The following is a 20,221-nucleotide window of genomic DNA, read 5'->3' on the forward strand; positions in this document are numbered from 1 at the left end:
CTCTCTATGTGTGTATACATGTTACTGGTTTTGCTTCTCTAGAGAACCCAGGCTAAGACAGGAGGTTTAAAGTATAAGCTTAAAGTCAGCATGCTAGGAGAACTTCAGAGCCCCCTGAAGTCAATGAAGTCGGTGCCAGACAGAACACGGTTCCTCAGTCTCCCTACAATGAACAGACAGGGAGAAGATGGTGATACAGCCCCAGGCCATTGACAGTGAATCAAAGTGAGCAAAGTCATTTAATCTAAAAGAAGGCATCTGTGAAGATGCAAGAGTTTCAAGAAAACTGACTACTAACTGTCTGGCTTCAACACTCTTGCTTCAAAAGGTAAAATGAGTCATATTCTCTTACAGAACTAAAATGTATATTCTAGCTTTAAAAATGAGCAAAAGACATGAACTACCAATTCACAAAAGAGATGTGAATAACTAAAAAACAAAATGATGCTTGGCTTTAAACGAATAAATAATTATAAAGGGAAAACATAAACCGGTGAGACAGAATTTTTGATCTATCAGGTGATCAACAATTTAAGTTTGATGATACCCATTATTAGCAAAGGGGATCCAGAAACAGGTCTTGTCATTCACTGTTTGTGTGGTTGGAGCCCTGGTGGCACAGTGGTTAAGAGCTCAGCCACAAACCAAAAGGTCGGCAGTTCGAATTCACCAGCTACTCCTTAGAAACCCTATGGGGCAGTTCTACTCTGTCCTATAGGGTTGCTGTTAGTTGAAATTGACTCGATGGCAACTGGTTTGTTTTGTTGGTTTTTTTTTTTTTAATTTGGGGGGACTTTAAAACACTTTAGAGGGCAATCTGGCAATTCCTAGCAAGGTTTTAAGGGCACATAGCCTTAAACCCAGCAATTCCACTGTCAGGAATTTACCCTGTGAATGGTCTTACAAAAGCGCAGCAAGATATTTATATAATATTGCAGCATTGTTTATTGTTGTATTTAACTAGAGGACTAGTTGAATAATGGTAAATCCATAAAATGACATACTGTGCAACCATTAAGAATAAAAAGGTAAATCTTTATGTGTTCATATGGAAGCATCTCCCCAGTATATTAAAAAAAAAAAAAAGAAAACCTCAAGAAGACCAATATTTATAGCATAGTTCATTTGCATTCTGGAACCTTCACTGGCCATCGCATCTCTCTCTGAGGACCCTCCCTGAAGTGTTCAGTGTGTGCAGCAGAATGGTAAATGGTAAATTTTGTTTAGAAAAAACCAGCCATCTGGATACTCATTTTAAATTCAAAATTGGCAGCGATTTTGAGCACTTTCTCTATATAGATGGAAGCTGGCTGGGTTAGGGAGAGTGCCTGTCGCCTTTGGAACTCAAGATTTAAATGTAGAGATAACAAAGAGAAAAACTAAAATAAAAAAACTTAAAGAAGATGAGACAATTCCTTATTTATTTAAATGGAAAAAGTGACCCTGAAAGTTACCTTATTTAGCAGATATTTTTTGAGGCTGAACTTCTCTGACCAAGGACAAGACAAAGTGGTGATTGTCACATGCATATATGTCAACAAAACCAAACCAAAGCCGTTGCTGTCAAGTCGATTCCGACTCATAACGACCCTATAGAAGAGAGTAGAACTGGCCCATAGGGTTTCCAACTCATAACGACCATATAGGAGAGAGTAGAACTGGCCCATAGGGTTTCCAGGGAGCGGCTGATGGATTTGAACTGCTGACCTTTTGGTTAGCAGCCAAGCTCTTAACCACTGTGACCCCTGGGCTCTGCATATGTGTCAAGAGGTCACAAATGAGAATGAGGCCTGGAAGCTGCATACAGAGAAATTAGGACTCATTTGGGGCTCTTAGTCCATTTGGAATCAATGAAACTTACAGGGCATTGGTAAAATTCAGAACACTATCACTGGTGTCATTAGGCAAGCATCTTTTTTTAAAATTAAAGTCTTATGTTGTCTATTTCTGAGACCATAAAGAAGCCTGAGCAGTGAGTCAGAGATGCCTCCATGTGACACAAGAAACTTCTCAGAGAGAAGAGGCACTGGATGGAATTTCTACTGGTGGGACCTGAAAATATGGCACCTGCCGCCCTTTGACTGCGTTCACTTTAGGATTATTCTGATAGGGACAAAAAGTTTGTTTCCTTTTGTACCCCACAGTTCGAATCTGTCAGGCGCTCCTTGGAAACTCTGGGGAGCAATTCTGCTCTGTCCTATAGGGTCGCTATGAGTCAGAATTGAGTCAATGGCACTGGGTTTTTGTTTTTTTTTTATCAGAAGACAGACATGGCAATCTACTTCCGGAAGGTCACAGCCTTGAAAACCCTAGGGAGCACCATTCGATTTGCACACATGGGGTTGCCGTAAGTTGGAATCAACTTGGTAGCAACTAACAACAACGTTTACTATCTGGATTCTCAAAATATCGTCACAGCAACACAGAGAAGAGCCTAGTAAGTAGGGTTGACTTTTTCGATATTCCAGTTTTCTGACGTTGATGGTGTTGGTCCAGTGTTGCTGAATTAAGTGTCCGCACTAGTATCCGGCCATTGTTATGACTCCAAGCTATTGCAAGGTTTCTGAGTGTCCAATCAACATGGACTGAAACATCAACAACTGGTATTTTTATGGGCACATTGTCTAGATTCTCTGAAACTCTGAAGAACTGAGAAGCATATGTGGGAAATAGAAAAGAAAGTGAACATTTATATATTAGCCACAGACCCGAGAACAATGGGACCACCCAGATAGTTAGCAACAAGTTCAGCAATGTGCAGATCGGTCGTCTCTTATGAAAGGCAGCTGACTATTTGAGACTTTATGGGAAAAAATGAGCCTTCTCAGCCATATTAAATTGCAAAGAATGGCTAATGCCAAGTGAGGTAGGACAAATATAGATGTTATGGTAACCAATATTCCTTTCCAGACTAATGCTCTCTAAGAGTTTTTCCATGAGCACTTCATTACAGAAATCTGATGTGGATTGCTGAGCAGAGATGAAGAAACAGCTGCTTTAAGAGTTTTTTTTTTTTTTCCCCAGTTCTTCTTTCTCCTGTTTGTGTGTATGTGTGTGAGTGAGATCAATGGGTAGAGAGAGAGAGGGTTGGATGGATGGATGGACGGACAGAGAGATAGGCAGATAGACAGACAGTCAGGGGAAGGAGCATAAAGCATATATGGACAGTTTAAAGTAAATGGAAGGCAAGCACCTGTATATAACCATCATCAAAGGAAAAAAATAAAAAGTTGCTGTCCCCCTAGACAGCCCCGTTTAAAGTACCAGTTTCTATACTCTTGTGGTATGATGAAATCATACCAGCATTTCCACAGTGTTTACTCTGTCAAGTGAGCAACTAAAAAGGCGCAGGCGCACCAGGACAATGTGGGCGTTTCATCATAAAATGTGTGTTTACCGTCACCATCACTGTACCCACAAAAAGCTGCCTCTTCAATCAAAGTTGTGCGTTAACATGTGAAACACAGCTGCAGGGGGAAATATAATAGCTGAGCTTCCACGTGGCAGATAATCCCAGGATACCGGTGCCTCATCTTCAACAATGGCAGTATTGTGCTTAAAAATTTAATTTAGACATAATTGGTGAGGGGGGGAGGGGGTTGTTTGCCTTGGCAAGGATACTTCCTAGGATCTTATATAATATAGCTCCTTCCTGCTTGCTCCTTCAACATAGGAAGTTCTGGAGGTCTGGCCAGTTGTCTCCTCCCCACTTCTCATTCTCCTTCCTTCTCGCTCACCCCCTGCACATATCCCTCTCTCCAGCCTTTCTTCTCCTATCTCTGGGCTAGTATCCACAGAGCCAGGGGCAATGGAGCCACCCAGGGATCTAGCAGCAAGTTTAGCAATGAGCAGAGAGACAGTCTTTTATGGAAGGCTCTTTCTTCTCGGACTATCCCCCCTTCCTCCCCTTGAGGAAGCCCTACCTTCCTTAAAATCAAAACCAAACCAAACCCATTGCCGTCAAGTCAATTCTGACTTATCGTTACTCTATAGGACAGAGTAGAACTGCCCCATAGGGTTTCCAAGGAGTGGTTGGTGAATTCGAACTGCCAAACTTTTGCTTAGCAGCTGAGCTCTTAACCACTGTGCCACCAGGGTTCCACCTTCCTTAAAGCCTCGCTGAAATTTCATCATCTTTACCGCCTTTAGGTCACCCAGTTGGATTTAATCTTTCCCCAAAATTTCCAGTCTCTGTCTTCACACTGATGACGGTGTTTTGTATTATAATTGTTTATGTAAGAGGCTTTTCACTCCTGCCAGTCAAGGGCCATATCTTTCCCACTAGTGTGTTCTCCACCACACCTAGTACAGTGCTGTGCCCACACAGAACAGGCTCAGTCAGTGGTGGTCAGATTGATTTCTTGAATACAGTACATTTACAGCATTTTTCTACGTGGAATCTCAGGCATACTGGGATAAACTTCATCGTGAAAAGTGAATATGTGTTGAATGTTTTGACGCTGCACCTTTGGAAAGGTACCTTTTGCACTATTAAAACAGAGAATAAATTATACGATGTTGTATGGCCATAAAAAGGAGCCCTGGTAGTGCAACAGTTGAGTGCTTGGCTGCTAACTGAAAGGCCAGTGGTTTGAACCCATCCAGCAGCTCCGTGGGAGAAAGACCTGGTGATCTGGTCCTGTAAAGATTAAAAAAAAAAAATTACAGCCAAAAAAACCCTATGGGGCAGTTCTACTCTATCACTTGAGGTCGGCATGTGGAGCTGACTCAGTGGCATCTAACAACAGCAATATTGTCATTTAAAAAAGGGTGATGAATGACAGATAATAAAATGAAGAGATCTTAAGACCTGTATTAATCTATTTTTGGTGTCCTTGTCTGTCATGTGTAGACAGTGCAGCTTTCACCGGGACAATACGATATTCTTCCCCCACCAGTTCCCAAGTACTCTTCCAGGTAATCATATACTTATTAATTAAGTTCCTTTTAATAATTTTTCTCATGCCTTTCTACCTACATGCCTAACAACCAATACCAGTGGCATTTAAACCTCATTGATGCCCATCATACCCAGATTTGCATTTTTGAATATTTGATTAAAGAGAATAATGTTAACAACGATCCTCGCTTTAAAAAAGAGATGTAGAAAATCATATCTCTTTCTTTCGTTCTTTCTCCCTTTCTTTCTTTTTTAATATAGGGGCTTTGTGTTTCGTTCTACAGTTCCAAGATTCCCAACAGGCTGCTTCATTCCTGTGAGTATATTGTAAACAATTATCTCATGATGTATTCAATGTTTAAGATGTGTAGTTGTCCCTTTTGATATATCAGGGTTAACATTTTGCTCATTATAGTAGATAAACAATGAATGATTAATGTACTTGATTTAAAGGATATCTGAATACATACTAGGGATTTCGAAGCAAGTCACCTATATATAACAAGTTAAAGAAGAAAATATCTGGCTCCTCCCCTCTTTTCAGGTCTTGAGTCAAACGTCACCTTCTTGGTGAGGTCTTCCCTAGTCGTCTGTTCGAAATTTCCTGTCCTCCTTTCCTGGTTTCTTTTTTTCTCCATAGCGTTCATCACTGTCTAATGCACTATATTTAAAATTTTACTTATTCTGTTTTCATCTGTCTCCCCCCACTAGAACGTACAATTCCTAAAGGCAGGGATTTTTATTTCGCCCTATACACCTAAAAAAAAAAACACCTAGCACCTAAAAAAGCTACTAGGACATAGTATTTGCCTAATTAATTAAAACATCAGAGATGTTCAGTCAATTATTGTATCAGTCACCAAAAGGAAGAGTAGCTCTGGTTTCTTTCCTTTCAAAAATGTGGAAATGTTTTTCTGTTTCTAAAAATTTCCAAACACATGTACATGGGTTACAATGAAAATGAACTCTTTTAGATGAGTAACTAACCAGTAGGATGTCAAAAAGAAATTAATAATTACATAAAACCATTTGAAAGAATGAGAAAATATAAAATTAACAGTTTAAGATGGTTTGATGGGCTTATAGTCATTTATTTGTAATTGGAAACTCAGCAAAAAAAAAAAAAAGCCATATAGCAAACATCTAAAAAAGGAATTGAGATAACTGAACAGAGCTCAAAAACAGACCCTTGAATATATAAGATGCTTATATTTGATAAAGATGATGAGGCCAACCAGTTGGGAAAGGAAGGGATATTTTGTGCAGGGACAGTTGATTAAATAATGTAGAAAAATCAAGTTAGATTCTTACTTCATACCACTATTAAAATAAATCCCATATTGATAAAGGATGAAGTACTTTTGAAACTATAAATGCAGGAGAAAATATATGAACATATATCTAATCTTAGGTGGACTTTCTGAATGTAATTGCAAAGAAAAAAGTGTTAGATTTGGTTACGTAATGTATGAAATTTTTTTTGTGTGTCGGAAAAACTGTCAACAAAGGTAATAGGCAAGTAAGCGCAAATTAAGTATAAAAATTTGTAGGAAAAATATAAATAGAAAAGTAATTCATAAAACAAGAAACTCAGATACCCAATAAATGTGAAAAAATGTTTGCTCACACTAACATTTAAGTGGGAGGAATTAAAAGGCTGATCGAAAGCTCTCTGTTATACTGGTGATGGTTCCCAAAGATATGTCCACGTCTGCATCATTGAAACCTATGAATGTTACTTCACATGGCAAAGACTTTGCAGATATGATTGAGTTAAAGATTTTGAGAGGGGGTAAGCCCTAAATGTAATCACAAGTGTCCTTATAAGGGGTAGCAGAAGGAAATTTCTCCCACAAAAACGTGGAGAAGGCAGTGTAGCCATAGAGGCAGAAGTTGGAGTGATGGAGCCACAAGCCAAGAAATGCTGGCAGCCACCAGAAGCTAGGTGAGACAAAGAATGGCGTCTTCCCTAGAGCCTACAGAGGGAGCACAGCCCTGCCGACACCTTGATTTCAGCCCAGTAAAACTGATTTTGGACTTTTGGCCTCCAGAATTGTGAGAAAATAAATTTCCATTGTTTTAAGCAGCCACGGCAAAATTAATACAAGTGGGGATTATCTCCAGGTGGATTTCACTGTGGACTGAGGGGGTGAGGATGCAGCTCTTCCTTTGGATAGCCAACAAGTGTTCCTATCTGTAGGTCTTTCTCTACAACCTTTCAGTTTTTCATAAATGACCCCTTAGTTTCCTACTTGGGGTGTAAGCTTGTTGCCAGTGTTCTGGAGGCTGAGTAGGGGAAGAAATCCCACCATCCGGTGTGTAGAAATTCACTTAATCCCTGTTTTCAGTAGAAACCCTAGCCCTCACAGTGCCTGGGGCTCCTGAGGACAGATTGCTGTTGTAGTCTTCCAAGAAAATAACCCCCATTTCCTACAGGAATGGGAGAAGAGTAGTTTCCTGCCTGCTGGAGTTGGAGTGGTGTAGGGACCTGGGATGATAACTTTAAGCCCAGCTCCCCACTCCCACCACCCCCACCTCACATGTGCCTGATACCTAGAAGTCCTGGGCTTTTCTTGGGTTCTGTGGAGCAGATCAGCCTGCTTTGCATTGACAACTTCTCTCCAAGAAATTACGCTTCTGCCTTCTCCACTCTACTGAATCAGGTGCCATTCCTCTGAACCACTTTACATCTTCCAAAAATATGTTGTCCTCGCTGGATGTGGGCTGATGTCTCCTCTCTGGGCTCTTTGTGTGTGTACAGGTGTGTGTGGGGTGAAGGCGGGAGGGTTATACCTTTTTTATATGAGTGAGGAGGGACAGAAATAAATGCATGTGTTTAGTTGGATTTGGCAGCAAACAATAAAGATACCAGTTCTTGGTGGTATAAAATAAAATAAAATTATGTTTTATTTCCTTGGAAATAAATGCTGTAAATGAAGTTAATTACAATTTGTTTATCACTAGAAAAGACTGACTAAATTAAATAATTTGCCTGTAGTTCATTTTGGGCATCCTGCAGGATAATGCAACCCATTCACGTATCATCTTCAGAAGTAAGTGCTTCCATTCCTTTTTAGGTTGAGATAGAAGACCTCATCCAGTTGTGCATACTGAGAGCATGCTTTTGCACACTTTACCGTGCATGCAGAGTAACACTGGTTGAGGTAGGTTACGTTGTTAATCAAGCTCTAACTTGTCTACGCCATTCTGTTTATCTGGAATGTCTTAATTTCTCCTTCATTTTTTTGAAGGGTAGTTGTGCTGGATATAGAACTTTTGGTTGACAGTCTTTTTCCCCCCAGCACTTCGAATATGTCATACCATTGCCTTATGACCGTCATGGTTTCTTATGAGAAATCATCTGTTAATTTTATTGAAGATCCCTTATATGTGCTATATCACTTCTTTTTGCTTTGAAGATTCTCTCTTTGTCCTTTGACAGTTTGGTTATGATGTGTCTAGGTGTATATCTCAGTTTATTCTACTTGGAGTCCACTGAGCTTCCTGAATGCATAGATTAATATATTTCATTAAATTTGGAAAAGTTCTCAGCCACTATTTCTTCAAATATTCTTTCTTTCCCTTTCTCTCCTCTCCTTTCAGGACTTTCATTGTGCAGATGGTGGTATGCTTGATGATGTCTCACAGGTCTCTTAGGATCATTTATTTTTCTTTATTCTTTATTCTTTTTATTTCTCAGACTGGATAATCTCAATCAATTTATCTGTACATTTGTTGATTCTTTCTTCTGCCTGATCAATCTACTGTTGAGATCCTGTAGTGAATTTCTTATTTTAGTTACTGTATTTTTCAATTCCAGAATTTCTATCTGGTTCTTTTTTTTTTTTTATAATTTCTGTCTCTTTATTGATATTCTCTATTTGAAGACATCATTCTCATACTTTCTTTTAGTTTTTTAGATGTGGGTTCCTTTAGTTCTTTAAGCATATTTACAATAGTCTTTGTCTAGTAAGTCTTTGTCTAATAATTCTGTTGCCTGAGATCCTTTAGGGACAGTTTAAGTGGCAACTCTGGAAATCAGATTCTCCTCCTCCCCAGGGTTTTTTGTTTGTTCAATGTTTGATGACTTTTTTGAAATAATTTTGTGAAGTCTGTATTTGTTTTGTGTGGCCACCAAAATCTGTTTGGTCAGCTTGGTGGTTGCCTAATGATTGAACAGAGATTTTCTTAAACACCTGTGTACTGGTTTTCTTAGGTTATTGTAAAAAGTTACCACAAACTGGACAGCATGAAACAACAGAATTTTTTTTTTTTCATTTTTTTTCTTAGATTTATTTTTGCTTAAGTTTTTTTTTTTTAATAACTTTTATTGAGCTTCAAGTGAACGTTTACAAATCCAATCAGTCTGTCACATATAAGTTTACATACATATCACTCCCTACTCCCACTTACTCTCCCCGTCTTGAGTCAGCCCTTTCAGTCTCTCCTTTCTTGACAATTTTGCCTGCTTCCCTCTCTCTCTATCCTCCCATCCCCCCTCCAGACAAGAGTTGCCAACACAATCTCAAGTGTCCACCTGATATAATTAGCTCACTCTTCATCAGCGTCTCTCTCCCACCCGCTGACCAGTCCCTTTCATTTCTGATGAGTTGTCTTCGGGGATGGTTCCTGTCCTGTGTCAACAGAAGGTCTGGGGAGCATGGCCGCCGGGATTCCTCCAGTCTCAGTCAGACCATTAAGTCTGGTCTTTTTATGAGAATTTGGGGTCTGTATCCCACTGATCTCCTGCTCCCTCAGGGGTCCTCTGCTGTGCTCCCTGTCAGGGCAGTCATCGATTGTGGCTGGGCACCAACTAGTTCTTCTGGTCTCAGGATGATGTAGGTCTCTGGTTCATGTGGCCCTTTCTGTCTCTTGGGCTCTTAGTTGTCGTGTGGCCTTGGAAAACAACAGAATTTTATTCTCTCACAGATCTGGAGGCTAGCCATCTCTCTATGTCTTCACATGGCCTTCTTGTAAGGACACGTGTCATTGGATTTAGGGCTCTTCCTATCATGTATAACCTCATCTTAACCAATTACATTTGCAAAGACCCCATTTCCATATTGCCCTGGTGGCAAAGTGGTTAGGTGCTATGGCTGCTAACCAAAAGGTTGGCAGTTTGAATCCACCAGCCACTCCTTGGAAATCTTATGGGGAAGTTCTACTCTGTCCTATAGGATTGCTATGATTTAAAGTCAACTCAATGACAATGGATTTGGTATTTCCATAAAAGGTCACATTCATGTGTACTGGAGCTTAGGACTTCAATCTATATTTCTGAGGGACATGACCCAACCCACAACAACCTGGAATCAAAAAACCTTTCAGTCTTTGCCAAGAGGCTCTGTGTGCATGTTGGGGGGGCTCACCTTCAAAACTCAGCCAAGTAGTTACAGCTCCACTTTAGACTTTACTTCTTTCTGGTGCAGAACCAGAGATGAGAGCTTAGGGCTTCTCAGGTTTTTCTTGAGTATGCATACATTGCTGGACATGCACATGACTTCTAGATTCCCAGGAATACAATGGAACTTTAAAAAATTCTCTCTGGATATCTCACTCCCCAGCTTTTTCTTTTAAGCTTTTAGTTTAATCTAGTCTTAAAAGGGTATCATTATGGATGTCAGATGGATCTGGGCTGAAAACAGAGAATACCGGAAAGATGTTTACCTGTGTTTTATTGACTATGCAAAAGCATTCAACTGTGTGGAACATAACAAATTATGGTTAACATTACAAAGAATGGGGATTACAAAACACTCAATTGTACTCAGGCGGGACCTGTGCATAGACCAAGAGGCAGTCATTCAAACAGAACAAGAAGATACTGCATGGCTTAAAATCAGGAAAGGTACGCATCAGGGTTGTATCTTTTCATCGTATTTATTCAATCTGTATGCTGAGTGAATAACCCAAGAAGCTGGACCATATGAAGAAGAATATGGCATCAGGGCTGGAGGAAGACTCATTAACATCCTGTGATATGCAGATGACACAATGTTTCTTGCTAAAATGAAGATGACTTGAAGCACTTACTGATGAAGATGGAAAACTATAGTATTCAGTATGGATTACACTTCAGCATAAAGAAAACAAAAACCTCACAACTAGACCAATAAGCAACATCATGATAATTGGAGAAAAGTTTGAAGTTGTCAAGGAGTTCATTTTACTTGAGTCCACAATCAACGCCCATTGCAGCAGCAGTCAAGAAATCAAACTAGCAGGAAAGAAATCGAACTACATATTGCATTGGGCAAATCTGCTGCAAAAGACCTCTTTAAACTGTTGAAAAGCAAAAATGTCATGTTGAGGACTAAAGTATGCCTGACTCAAGTCACGATATTTTCAGTTGCCTCATATGCATGGGAAAGCTGGACAATGAATAAAGAAGACTGAAGAAGAATTGATGCCTTTGAATTATGGTGTTGGTGAAGAATATTGAATATACCAAGGACTGCCAAAAGAACAAACAAATCTATCTTGGGAGAAGTACAGCCAGAATGTTCCTTAGAAGGGAAGATGGTGAGACTGCATCTCACACACTTTGGACATGTTATCAGAAGAAACCAGTCCCTGGAGAAGGACATCATGCTTGGTAAAGTTGAGGGTGGTCATCGAAAAAGAGGAAGACCCTCAGCAAGATGAATTGACACAGTGGCTCCAACAATGGGCTCAAACATAACAACGATTGTGAGGATGGCGCAGGACAGGGCGATGTTTTGTTCTGTTATACATAGGGTCGCTATGAGTTAGAATGGATTGGCACCTAACAATGATTGTTGGGTGAAATGTTATCCACTGCCTCAGGCAGCCGTGATGTTAAACAATGATTGTTTTAGACAAATGGCCCTGGGGAAAATCTATTCACACTGGGAGAGGGCAAATAAAGATAGCCTTGTGACAGGATCATCTTGGGAACAACATGGCAAGTCAAATAATGACAGTTTTCCGGGAATGGGGCTTCGAAAAAGCTCCAATCCATTCTGCTTCCTCCAGAATGGATGCAGGATACTGGTTTTCACTATGACTGTGGGCTGTTGGTTGCAAGGCTACCATGGAGTGAGGGAGGGGAGAATGGGAATAGAGTAAGTTAAAACACCATGAGTCTTCCTGTTCTTACTGAATTTCAGCTGTTTTTCTTGAATAAATTCTTCCTAAATTGCTGTAAGCCTGGGGTTACTCCATAGAGTCTCAAAAATTTGCTTCTGATAATTTTTGCCAGTGTTTTTGCAATAGAAGAATTTTGGAGGTCCTTGCTCCACCATTTTTGCTAAAGTCACCTCATCCATCCATTTTATAAATAAAATGGTTTACCAGTTTGATTTTTCAAAAAAAGTTAAAAGAGAACTTTCATGGAAAATGTTCTAAGATAAGGAAACATCCCAGGGCTGTGATTCACATCTCTCCTAAATGTGCATTCCAAGAGCAGCCTTGTGGGTCTGATTGAGATCCGCAAACTTGTAAGCAGCAAAGAGCAAAGCCCTTTGGTCCTGACAGTGGGAGACATTGACAAGCAGTGTGAGTATGTTAAAGAAATAATGCTTGCTAGTAGAACACTGGAAACCCTGGTGGCATAGTGGCTAAGAGCTCAGCTGCTAACCAAAAGGTTCGCAGTTCAAATCCACCAGGTGCTCCTTGAAAACCCTATGGGGCAGCTCTACTCTGTCCTACATAGGGCCGCTATGAGTTGGACTTGGCAGCAACGGGCTTGGTTTTGTTTTGTTTTCTTAGTAGAACATTTGGAGCCCTGCTGGTGCGTGGTTAAGAGCTCAGCTGCTAACCAAAAGGTCAGCAGGTCAAACCCACCAGCTGCTCCTTGGAAATCCTATAGGGTTGTGATGAGTTGGAGTCTACTTGATGGCAACGGGTTTGGTTTTTAGGAAAGGATTACCTCAGATTTTTTTGAAATACCTGTACTTATCCTTAGGCCATTCAGCCTTTTATCTGAAAATTCATTTGATTGATTTTATCGTTCAGTTTAATTGTTCTAGAAATTTGCATCATAGGTATAGAATTATTAAGAACTCTTTGAACTGGAAGAAACATTATAAATCATCTACTCTATTAGGGTCAGTTTTAATAATGATCATGACCATCCCATCAGTGAGTGACCTGGTGCTAGGCACGGTACTCATTGACTGATGTATGCTGCCGCTTTTAATCCTCACAACAGCCTGATGACTTAGTATTCATCATCTCCACTTTGTAGGTCAGGAAACTGAAGTTAATTGCCAAAAGTCACGCAGTATTAAGAGGTGGAGTAAGCACTTAGACACAGTCTGTGGTGACCTCAAAACCTGAACTCTAAGCTGCCCCGCCTAGCGAGTGAGAATGATCAAGTGATTTGTCCAAGATCTGTAGAGAGTAGGGAGATGATCTGGGCCAAATCCAAGTGGTAGACATTGAGCTCTCTCTGGAGTCACAACTCCCTACTGGTCGCTGAGGCTTGGTCACAAGGCCAGGTTTACCTACTTGACTCCCTTTGCAGTGGGAAGAGTTCATACGCAGGAGACTCATCAGTCCCTCCTGAGAGGTCCACCTGCCAGCTTGTCTGTTAGACCTGGACAGTCTAACATCCTTATGACAGATGGATGCAGCTTAAGCTTAAGCTCGAGCTAGGAGCCTTGTTACACTAGCTTTTCCTAACTGACCATATTTTCCCATGGGACATTCTTAGGGTGTTAGAACTTCCAATCATTTTCTCAGCAAAGCCTCTTTGTAAAAAAGCTGTACCCAGCTGAGTCTAGATGATTTCAATAGAAGTTCATAAATCTATTCCACTAATCTATTTTGGATCCCTATATGTGTGAGATTCTAGGCCAGGGAGGCATGGTTGAGGCTACAAAGGCATGTAAGACATTTTATCAGTGCTCTCTCTGCCCTTCAAAAGCTGGAGCTTGGTTGGTTGTAACATTCTAAAGTCAGAAACTCAATCAGTATGTGCACATACAAGCACACACACTTACACATATTGAATGAGAGTCTATGATTCACAATGCGTGTACACAGTGTGGCATCAAACAGCTCAGAATGCACAAGTTGAAACATGGCACCCAAACTTAGACACTGATGACTCAAGTTTAATATTATCTGTTAATAGAAGCATGTATGCCTTCTTCCTTCCAACAGCCACCTGCAAAAATTTCTGATACATTCACTTGGTAGGCTTCCCAGCAATTGCCCAACTCCAGGTTGAGGAAAGACATAAGGGCAGGGATGAAGAAAAGACTTGGTTGAGGAAAGGAACAGCCATGCCCATCCCTGCACAGCCAATATCCTAAGCAAAGGCCAAAGAAACAGAAGTGGTAGTTGTCCTTTTGGGTTCAAGGGCCTTTCCACCAGGTATTTGTTATTTGAGGAGCCCAGGAAGGGAAATGTGTGTTATATCTTCCCCCAATCACTACAGCAATGCCTGGAAACTCCACAGGTAGGGATTCGGATATGAGAGCCCTTTGGCTGAGACATCTGTCATTCTTGATCTCAATGTTGAAAAAAATTGTGGGGGTGGGGAAGGAGATGGGTTTCCACCTTCTACGTGGTCTCTTTAAAATGCAAAAGCAAAAAAGAAATATATTGATCAAATTCATACCAAGGCATTACTGACTTAGATTCTCTCCCTTCCCCACCATGCTCTCAGAAATATAAATAAGGCAGTGAGATTTAGAGCACCTGAGAAAAAGAAAAGGAACCAAGGTGAGGATAAGTGTGAGGAAAGGTCTCAATTGTAGACATTTATATCGTTACTACACTTTGAGATATTAGGCTTAAGTTAACCTCAGAAAAGAATCTGCAAAAGAAAGAAAATTAACATTTACCAAGAGTTGCTATGTTGGGAATTTTCATAGAAATTTTCCTTGTAAAATAGCTCAGTTTATTGATTCTTGTGAGAGGATTCAATTTTGGCATAAATGTGAAAGAGCATAGATTCAAACAAAGTATGCAAGGATGAATGTGAAATAGATGGGCTTTCTGTTATATGGGATAAACTGATATTGTACAATTTGAATATCATTGCTTTATGTAATTATGGTCACAATACCTATTTGCATCTGAAGTTTAGATTCTCTCTTCTATTATAAAAGCAACACGATTTCCTATTCAATATGGCAATTGGCCACATACATCTATCTCCTCTCATTCTCAAATCTCAATAGAATTGTAGTAAAAAAAATAAATTGTTCCACACAGTTAAAGAGAAAAAAAGGGAATATTGGCAGACAAAAGATTTCAACAATTTTTGGAAGAGTCAAAGTGTTGGAGGTGATAACTGACTTGGCAGGGTGGAGAAAGCCACTGACTGAAAATCAGGCACAGGGGATTCAGAAGCAATGGGAGTCCTTTTGCCCCTTAGAGCCCCAGGGAGGCTTGGGACTTGGAGGGATGGCATGGTGAGGCATAAGGCACAAAACTAGGAAATTAATTGAAACTGTACATACAGAGTGATTGGATCTGGAGGACTTCTCTCTCCTCATGTGAACTTTGCCCCGCAGCTTGGTGGTTTATGCTCTGGAGAAACTCAGTGAGCCCAGAAGGAACAGTACACGTCCTGACATTCAGGGATTCTCAGGAAAAAGATTGGCTCATCATTCAACTGCCCAATCTAACGTATCCCAGGCATGTACCCAGAACTTCCACCAGGCAAATGAGAAAAGCCTTTGACATCAGTGAGAGATGTAAATAAACAGAAGGAGGGAGACCTGGTTGAAAACAGAGAATGCAGGGAATAGAGGGGAAAGCTTAAAAAAAAAAAAAAATCCAACTAATATCTACAGAGATGAGAAACTATTGCAACCATGAAACAAAAACAGATAACTATACAAAAGGAATAATTATAGATCAAGAAAATGGTCTTGGAAATTAACAATATGTAAGCTGCAAATTTAGTAGGAGAGTTGGAATCGTTTGAAGAGACAATAAAATGAAAGAAAAAGAAATAGACACTAGGATAAGATTCCAATGTCTGTCTAAACCAAGTTTCAGATAGAACAGAAAACTAGAGGGAGAAAATAATCAAAGTGATAATACAGAGATTTCCCCAGAGAATGAAGAATTTCTTATTCTTCATTTTCCTTAAAGAATAAGAGTCTCAAAATTGAAAGGATTCACTGAAAACCCAGCAGAATGAGTGAAGATGATTGACACCAAGGCACAGTACCCTAAAATTTTAGAGCACTGGGCATTAAGAAAAAATCCTATACATTTCCAGGCATAAATTAAAAACAACAACAAAAAACAAAAGTTACGTTTTTGGATCAATGTTCAGAATGACATTGGATTTCTTTATAACAATACTACTAGATGCTGGAAGGGAATGGAGAAAAATGCCTTCAAAATTATGAGGGAAAATTATTTTCAACTTATGATTCTGTATTCAGCCAAGCTATCAACCAGTTGTGAAGACAGAAAAAATCTGTTTTCAAACACGCAAAGACTTAGAAAAACTACCTCCCAAGTATGATTTTGAAAGATGGTACTTTTTTTTTTTTTTTTACTGTTGATAAAATACAGCAAAACAAAGGAATACATCCTAAAGAGGAAGACATGGGATCCAGGACACAGTGGCTTCAATCTGGAAGAGTAGTAAAGAGGTGTCCCAGGTTGATCACTGTGCAGCAGACTGAGAAAGAAACCAATCCAAACTGAGAAAGAAAACAGGGAGCTCCAGGAGGAATGTCTCTAAGGAAAAGGAGACTCAAAAACAACATAGCAAAATGTAAAAGTGAAAAACAAGGCAGTAATTAACTCCAGGTAAAACAAAAGGCTCCACAAGAAAAGAAATCATATTACATAACTTGGCTTTGCAAGGAATAATATTTCTTTAGTAGACACTGGTTAAGTGATTTAAAATACTATTTTGAGTGGATGAGAGAAGAATGATGGTAATCTAAGAGGGCTTTATCTTCGTTTATTCCAGAAAGCAGTTTATAGGTAATTTCTAGAGTATAAATCAAGAAATAACAATATAAACGTACTATTTAGGAATAAGGAGTTAACTGCCAGAAGAACACCTAAGAGTTAAAAATAGCCTCAGGGAATGAAATTGGAGAGGGATGTTACTGGAGACTTCTGTATTTGATTATAAATCTTTTGGTACTGTGGTGGTTAAGATTGCATGTCAGCTTGGCTGGGCTGTGATTCTGCATTGTTTCGCAGTTATGTAATGATGTAGTTTATCAGTTATATAATGACGTAATATGGCAGCTATGTAATGATGTAATCATCTTCCATCTTGTGATCTGATATACTCCTCCCTCATTTCGTGATCTGATATAAGCAGCCAATCAGTTGAGAAGGGCATTTCCTTGGGGTTGTGGCCTGCAGCTAATATATATGGATGTTCTGGCAAAGTTTGCTTGCTCTGACTCCAGTATCCAGCTCATCATCATCTGACTTCTGGTTCTTGGGAGTTGAGCCAGAAGTCTGCCATCTGATCTGACGATTCTGGGATTCACCAGCTTCCACAGCCCTGTGAGCCAGCACCCTGCCGTCTTGACCTGATCTGCCAATTTCCACAGCCCCATGGGCCAGCAGCCTGTCAGATTTGTCAGCCAATTTGGATTTGTCAGCCCCTGCAACCACGTGAGTCCGGAGAAGTCTCCAACCTGACGCCTCACCAGCACATTTGGGACTTGCCAGTCTCCACAACCATGTGAGCCATTTCCTTGAGATGAATCTCTTTATATGCATTTCACTAGTTTTGCTTCTCCGGAGTACTCAGCCTAAGACAGGTACCAACTGATTATTTTTAATCTTTTTTTTTTAATTGTACTTTAAATGAAGTTTACAGAGCAAACTAGCTTCTCATTTAAAAAAAAATCTTTTTACCAAATTGAGTTTTAAAATGATATTTCTCTATCATTTAATATATTTTAAAATTTAAAATAAATAAAAAATTTAAAAGAGTAAACATAAATAAATATAGAAAATTTGGAAAATATATAAAATTATATTAAAAATTTTTTTCACTACTCATACACAATCATGTTCATCTTCTCCCTTCTTTCTCTACAGTTTTTAAAAGAATAGTTGCAATTATGATGCAATACAATTTTATACCGTTTTCTCACTTAGCATATGATAATCACTTTTGTGTCCAGAAATTCTTTTAAACTTTATTTTTACTGGGTAAATAGTCAAGTTTTTGCACCATAATTTATTTACCCATTCCCTTGTTGATGGTTAATCTTGTTTTTAAATATTCCACACACAGAAGTCTTCATTATCCAAGTATAATTTGACCTAGAAAAAGACCTATCAAGTGAACCCATTTTAAGTAGAATCATAAATTCAAAGTAGTCAATAAAGTTGAATTTGGACTTTACCTTAAAAGACTAAAAATTATGAAAATATTTTATAATCGCAATGAGGTACTAAGAATTCTTAGATTCGAAAAAGTAATTGCGCCAATTTTAGTGTGTTTTTTCTGACAATATTTTATGATAGTATAATGCCATCCTTCACCTCATGTCTGACGTTATGACGAAATCACAGGGAATAGCTTCTAGAACAAAATCTTTGAAGACTTCATCAGTTTTCCCAAGAGCATCTCTTAAACCTTTGATATTTTAAAATCATCCTTTTCTCAGGTGCCTACCATGTCACCATCATCCAGTTTCCGTTCTTTCTTATTAACCAGTGTGATTTTGCTAGATCCCCAGGAGTCAATCAGAAGGCTTTTTCTGGGATTTAAGGACTTCTGGGTTACTTTCATTAATGTCATGAAATTCTGCACTTTGGAGTAAAACTTGCATTTTATTTGCAAGGTATTGCTGACTGGTCATTTAATAATGCGGGAGAGAAACCAACTCACAAAGATACTGACCTGAGGACGTTTGTGGAGGCCGCGTTAAGCAGGGAGTGATATTTGGAATGTTGTTGTTGTTAAATGCCGTCGAGTGGGTTCTGACTCATAGTGACCCTGTGCACAACAAAACGAAACACTGTCTGGTCCTGCACCATCCTCACAATTGTTGTTATGCTTGAGCCCACTGGATATTTGAATAGGATGTAATTTTATAAGTGGTCAGCTCATTGATAAATTCTTCTGTGTTTTGACAACTGTTGCTTATATACACAATTTTGTCATGCAAGGACTATGGTCCCGAAAACTCAGATCAAAAAACTAATGTGTGTCTTAGTTGTCTAGTGCTGCTATAACAGAAATAACACAAGTGGATGGCTTTAGCAAACAATTTTATTTTCTCACAGTTTAGGAGGCTAGAATTTAGGGTGCTGGCTCTAGGGGAAGGCTTGCTCTCTCTTTTGGCTTTGTGGGGTTGTCTTTGTCTCTTCAGCTTGTTTCCTGGTTCCTTGGAGATCTCCATGTGGTGTGGCATCAATCTTCCCCCATCTCTGCTTGCTCACTGGCTTGTTCAATCTCTTTCATATCTCAAAAGAGATTGACTCAAGACACACCCTACGCTAATCCTGCCTCATTAAGATAAGGAAAACTCATCTCCCAAAGGGATTATAACCACAGATATAGGGGTTTGGATTTATAACACACGTCTTTGGGGGACATAATTCAATCCATAACATGCTATGATGAGACTTTATTCATAGATTTTCTAAATTGAGGAATTTTTTTTAATGGATTATCACAAGGGGAATTTAGTAGGGTACAAAGAATATATATACAGGTTCTTGACACAAGTGGCCAAACTGCTGAAAAAAGTTCACACGAATTTACATCTTCACCAACGATTTAGAGAGTGTCTATTTCACCAAACCTGTAGAAGTCTTGTTTATTGTGATTTTAAAAAATGTTTGTAACTTGATAGTTAAAAAAATGGTATCTAGTTATTTTGCTTTACATCTGTTTGGTGGATCTGAGGCTACACATTCTAGTTCTGTGTTAACCAGTTACTTGTAGTCCTTGCCGTGCACTTTCTGGCCACAGTTTATGTCCATTTATTTATTGGGTGGAATTTTAGTATTTAATTTATTGTTGGTTTGTATTAACCCTCTATAGGGCATAGATATTAACACTTGTATTTGCTGATGTTTTTCAGCTATTTGCCTTTTAGTTTTGTGTTTTTATTTATACAGAAGTTTGAAATGTTTACATTGTCAAATTAGGCAGTTTTTTATTATCTTCTGGAATGTAAGCTCCATAAAAGAAGGAACTGTATCTGTCTTTTTCATCAGTGCCCGGGACCTAGCATGGTGCTCCAAAAACGTGTTGAATGAATGAACGAAATATATGTATCTTCCCCTTCTGATTTCTTCCATCACTTAAAAACAAAAAAATCCTTCCAGAGATGTAATGTCCACTTGAATTTTCTTCTGCTTTTGCCTTTTTTTTTACTTTTAACTCTTAAA

General features: G+C 39.2%; 1 protein-coding gene across 1 annotated transcript in view; it reads left to right on the plus strand.

The window, feature by feature from the left end:
• STPG4 (sperm-tail PG-rich repeat containing 4) overlaps positions 1-20,221 on the plus strand; it is a 48,567-nt gene that overhangs the window by 10,721 nt on the left and 17,625 nt on the right. The window contains 2 exon segments of the mRNA XM_023557173.2: positions 4,853-4,917; positions 5,162-5,216. Of these exon segments, the coding sequence (XP_023412941.2) occupies positions 4,853-4,917; positions 5,162-5,216 (120 nt within the window).

Source organism: Loxodonta africana, chromosome 26 (genome assembly GCF_030014295.1).
Source record: "Loxodonta africana isolate mLoxAfr1 chromosome 26, mLoxAfr1.hap2, whole genome shotgun sequence".
NCBI lineage: Eukaryota > Metazoa > Chordata > Mammalia > Proboscidea > Elephantidae > Loxodonta > Loxodonta africana.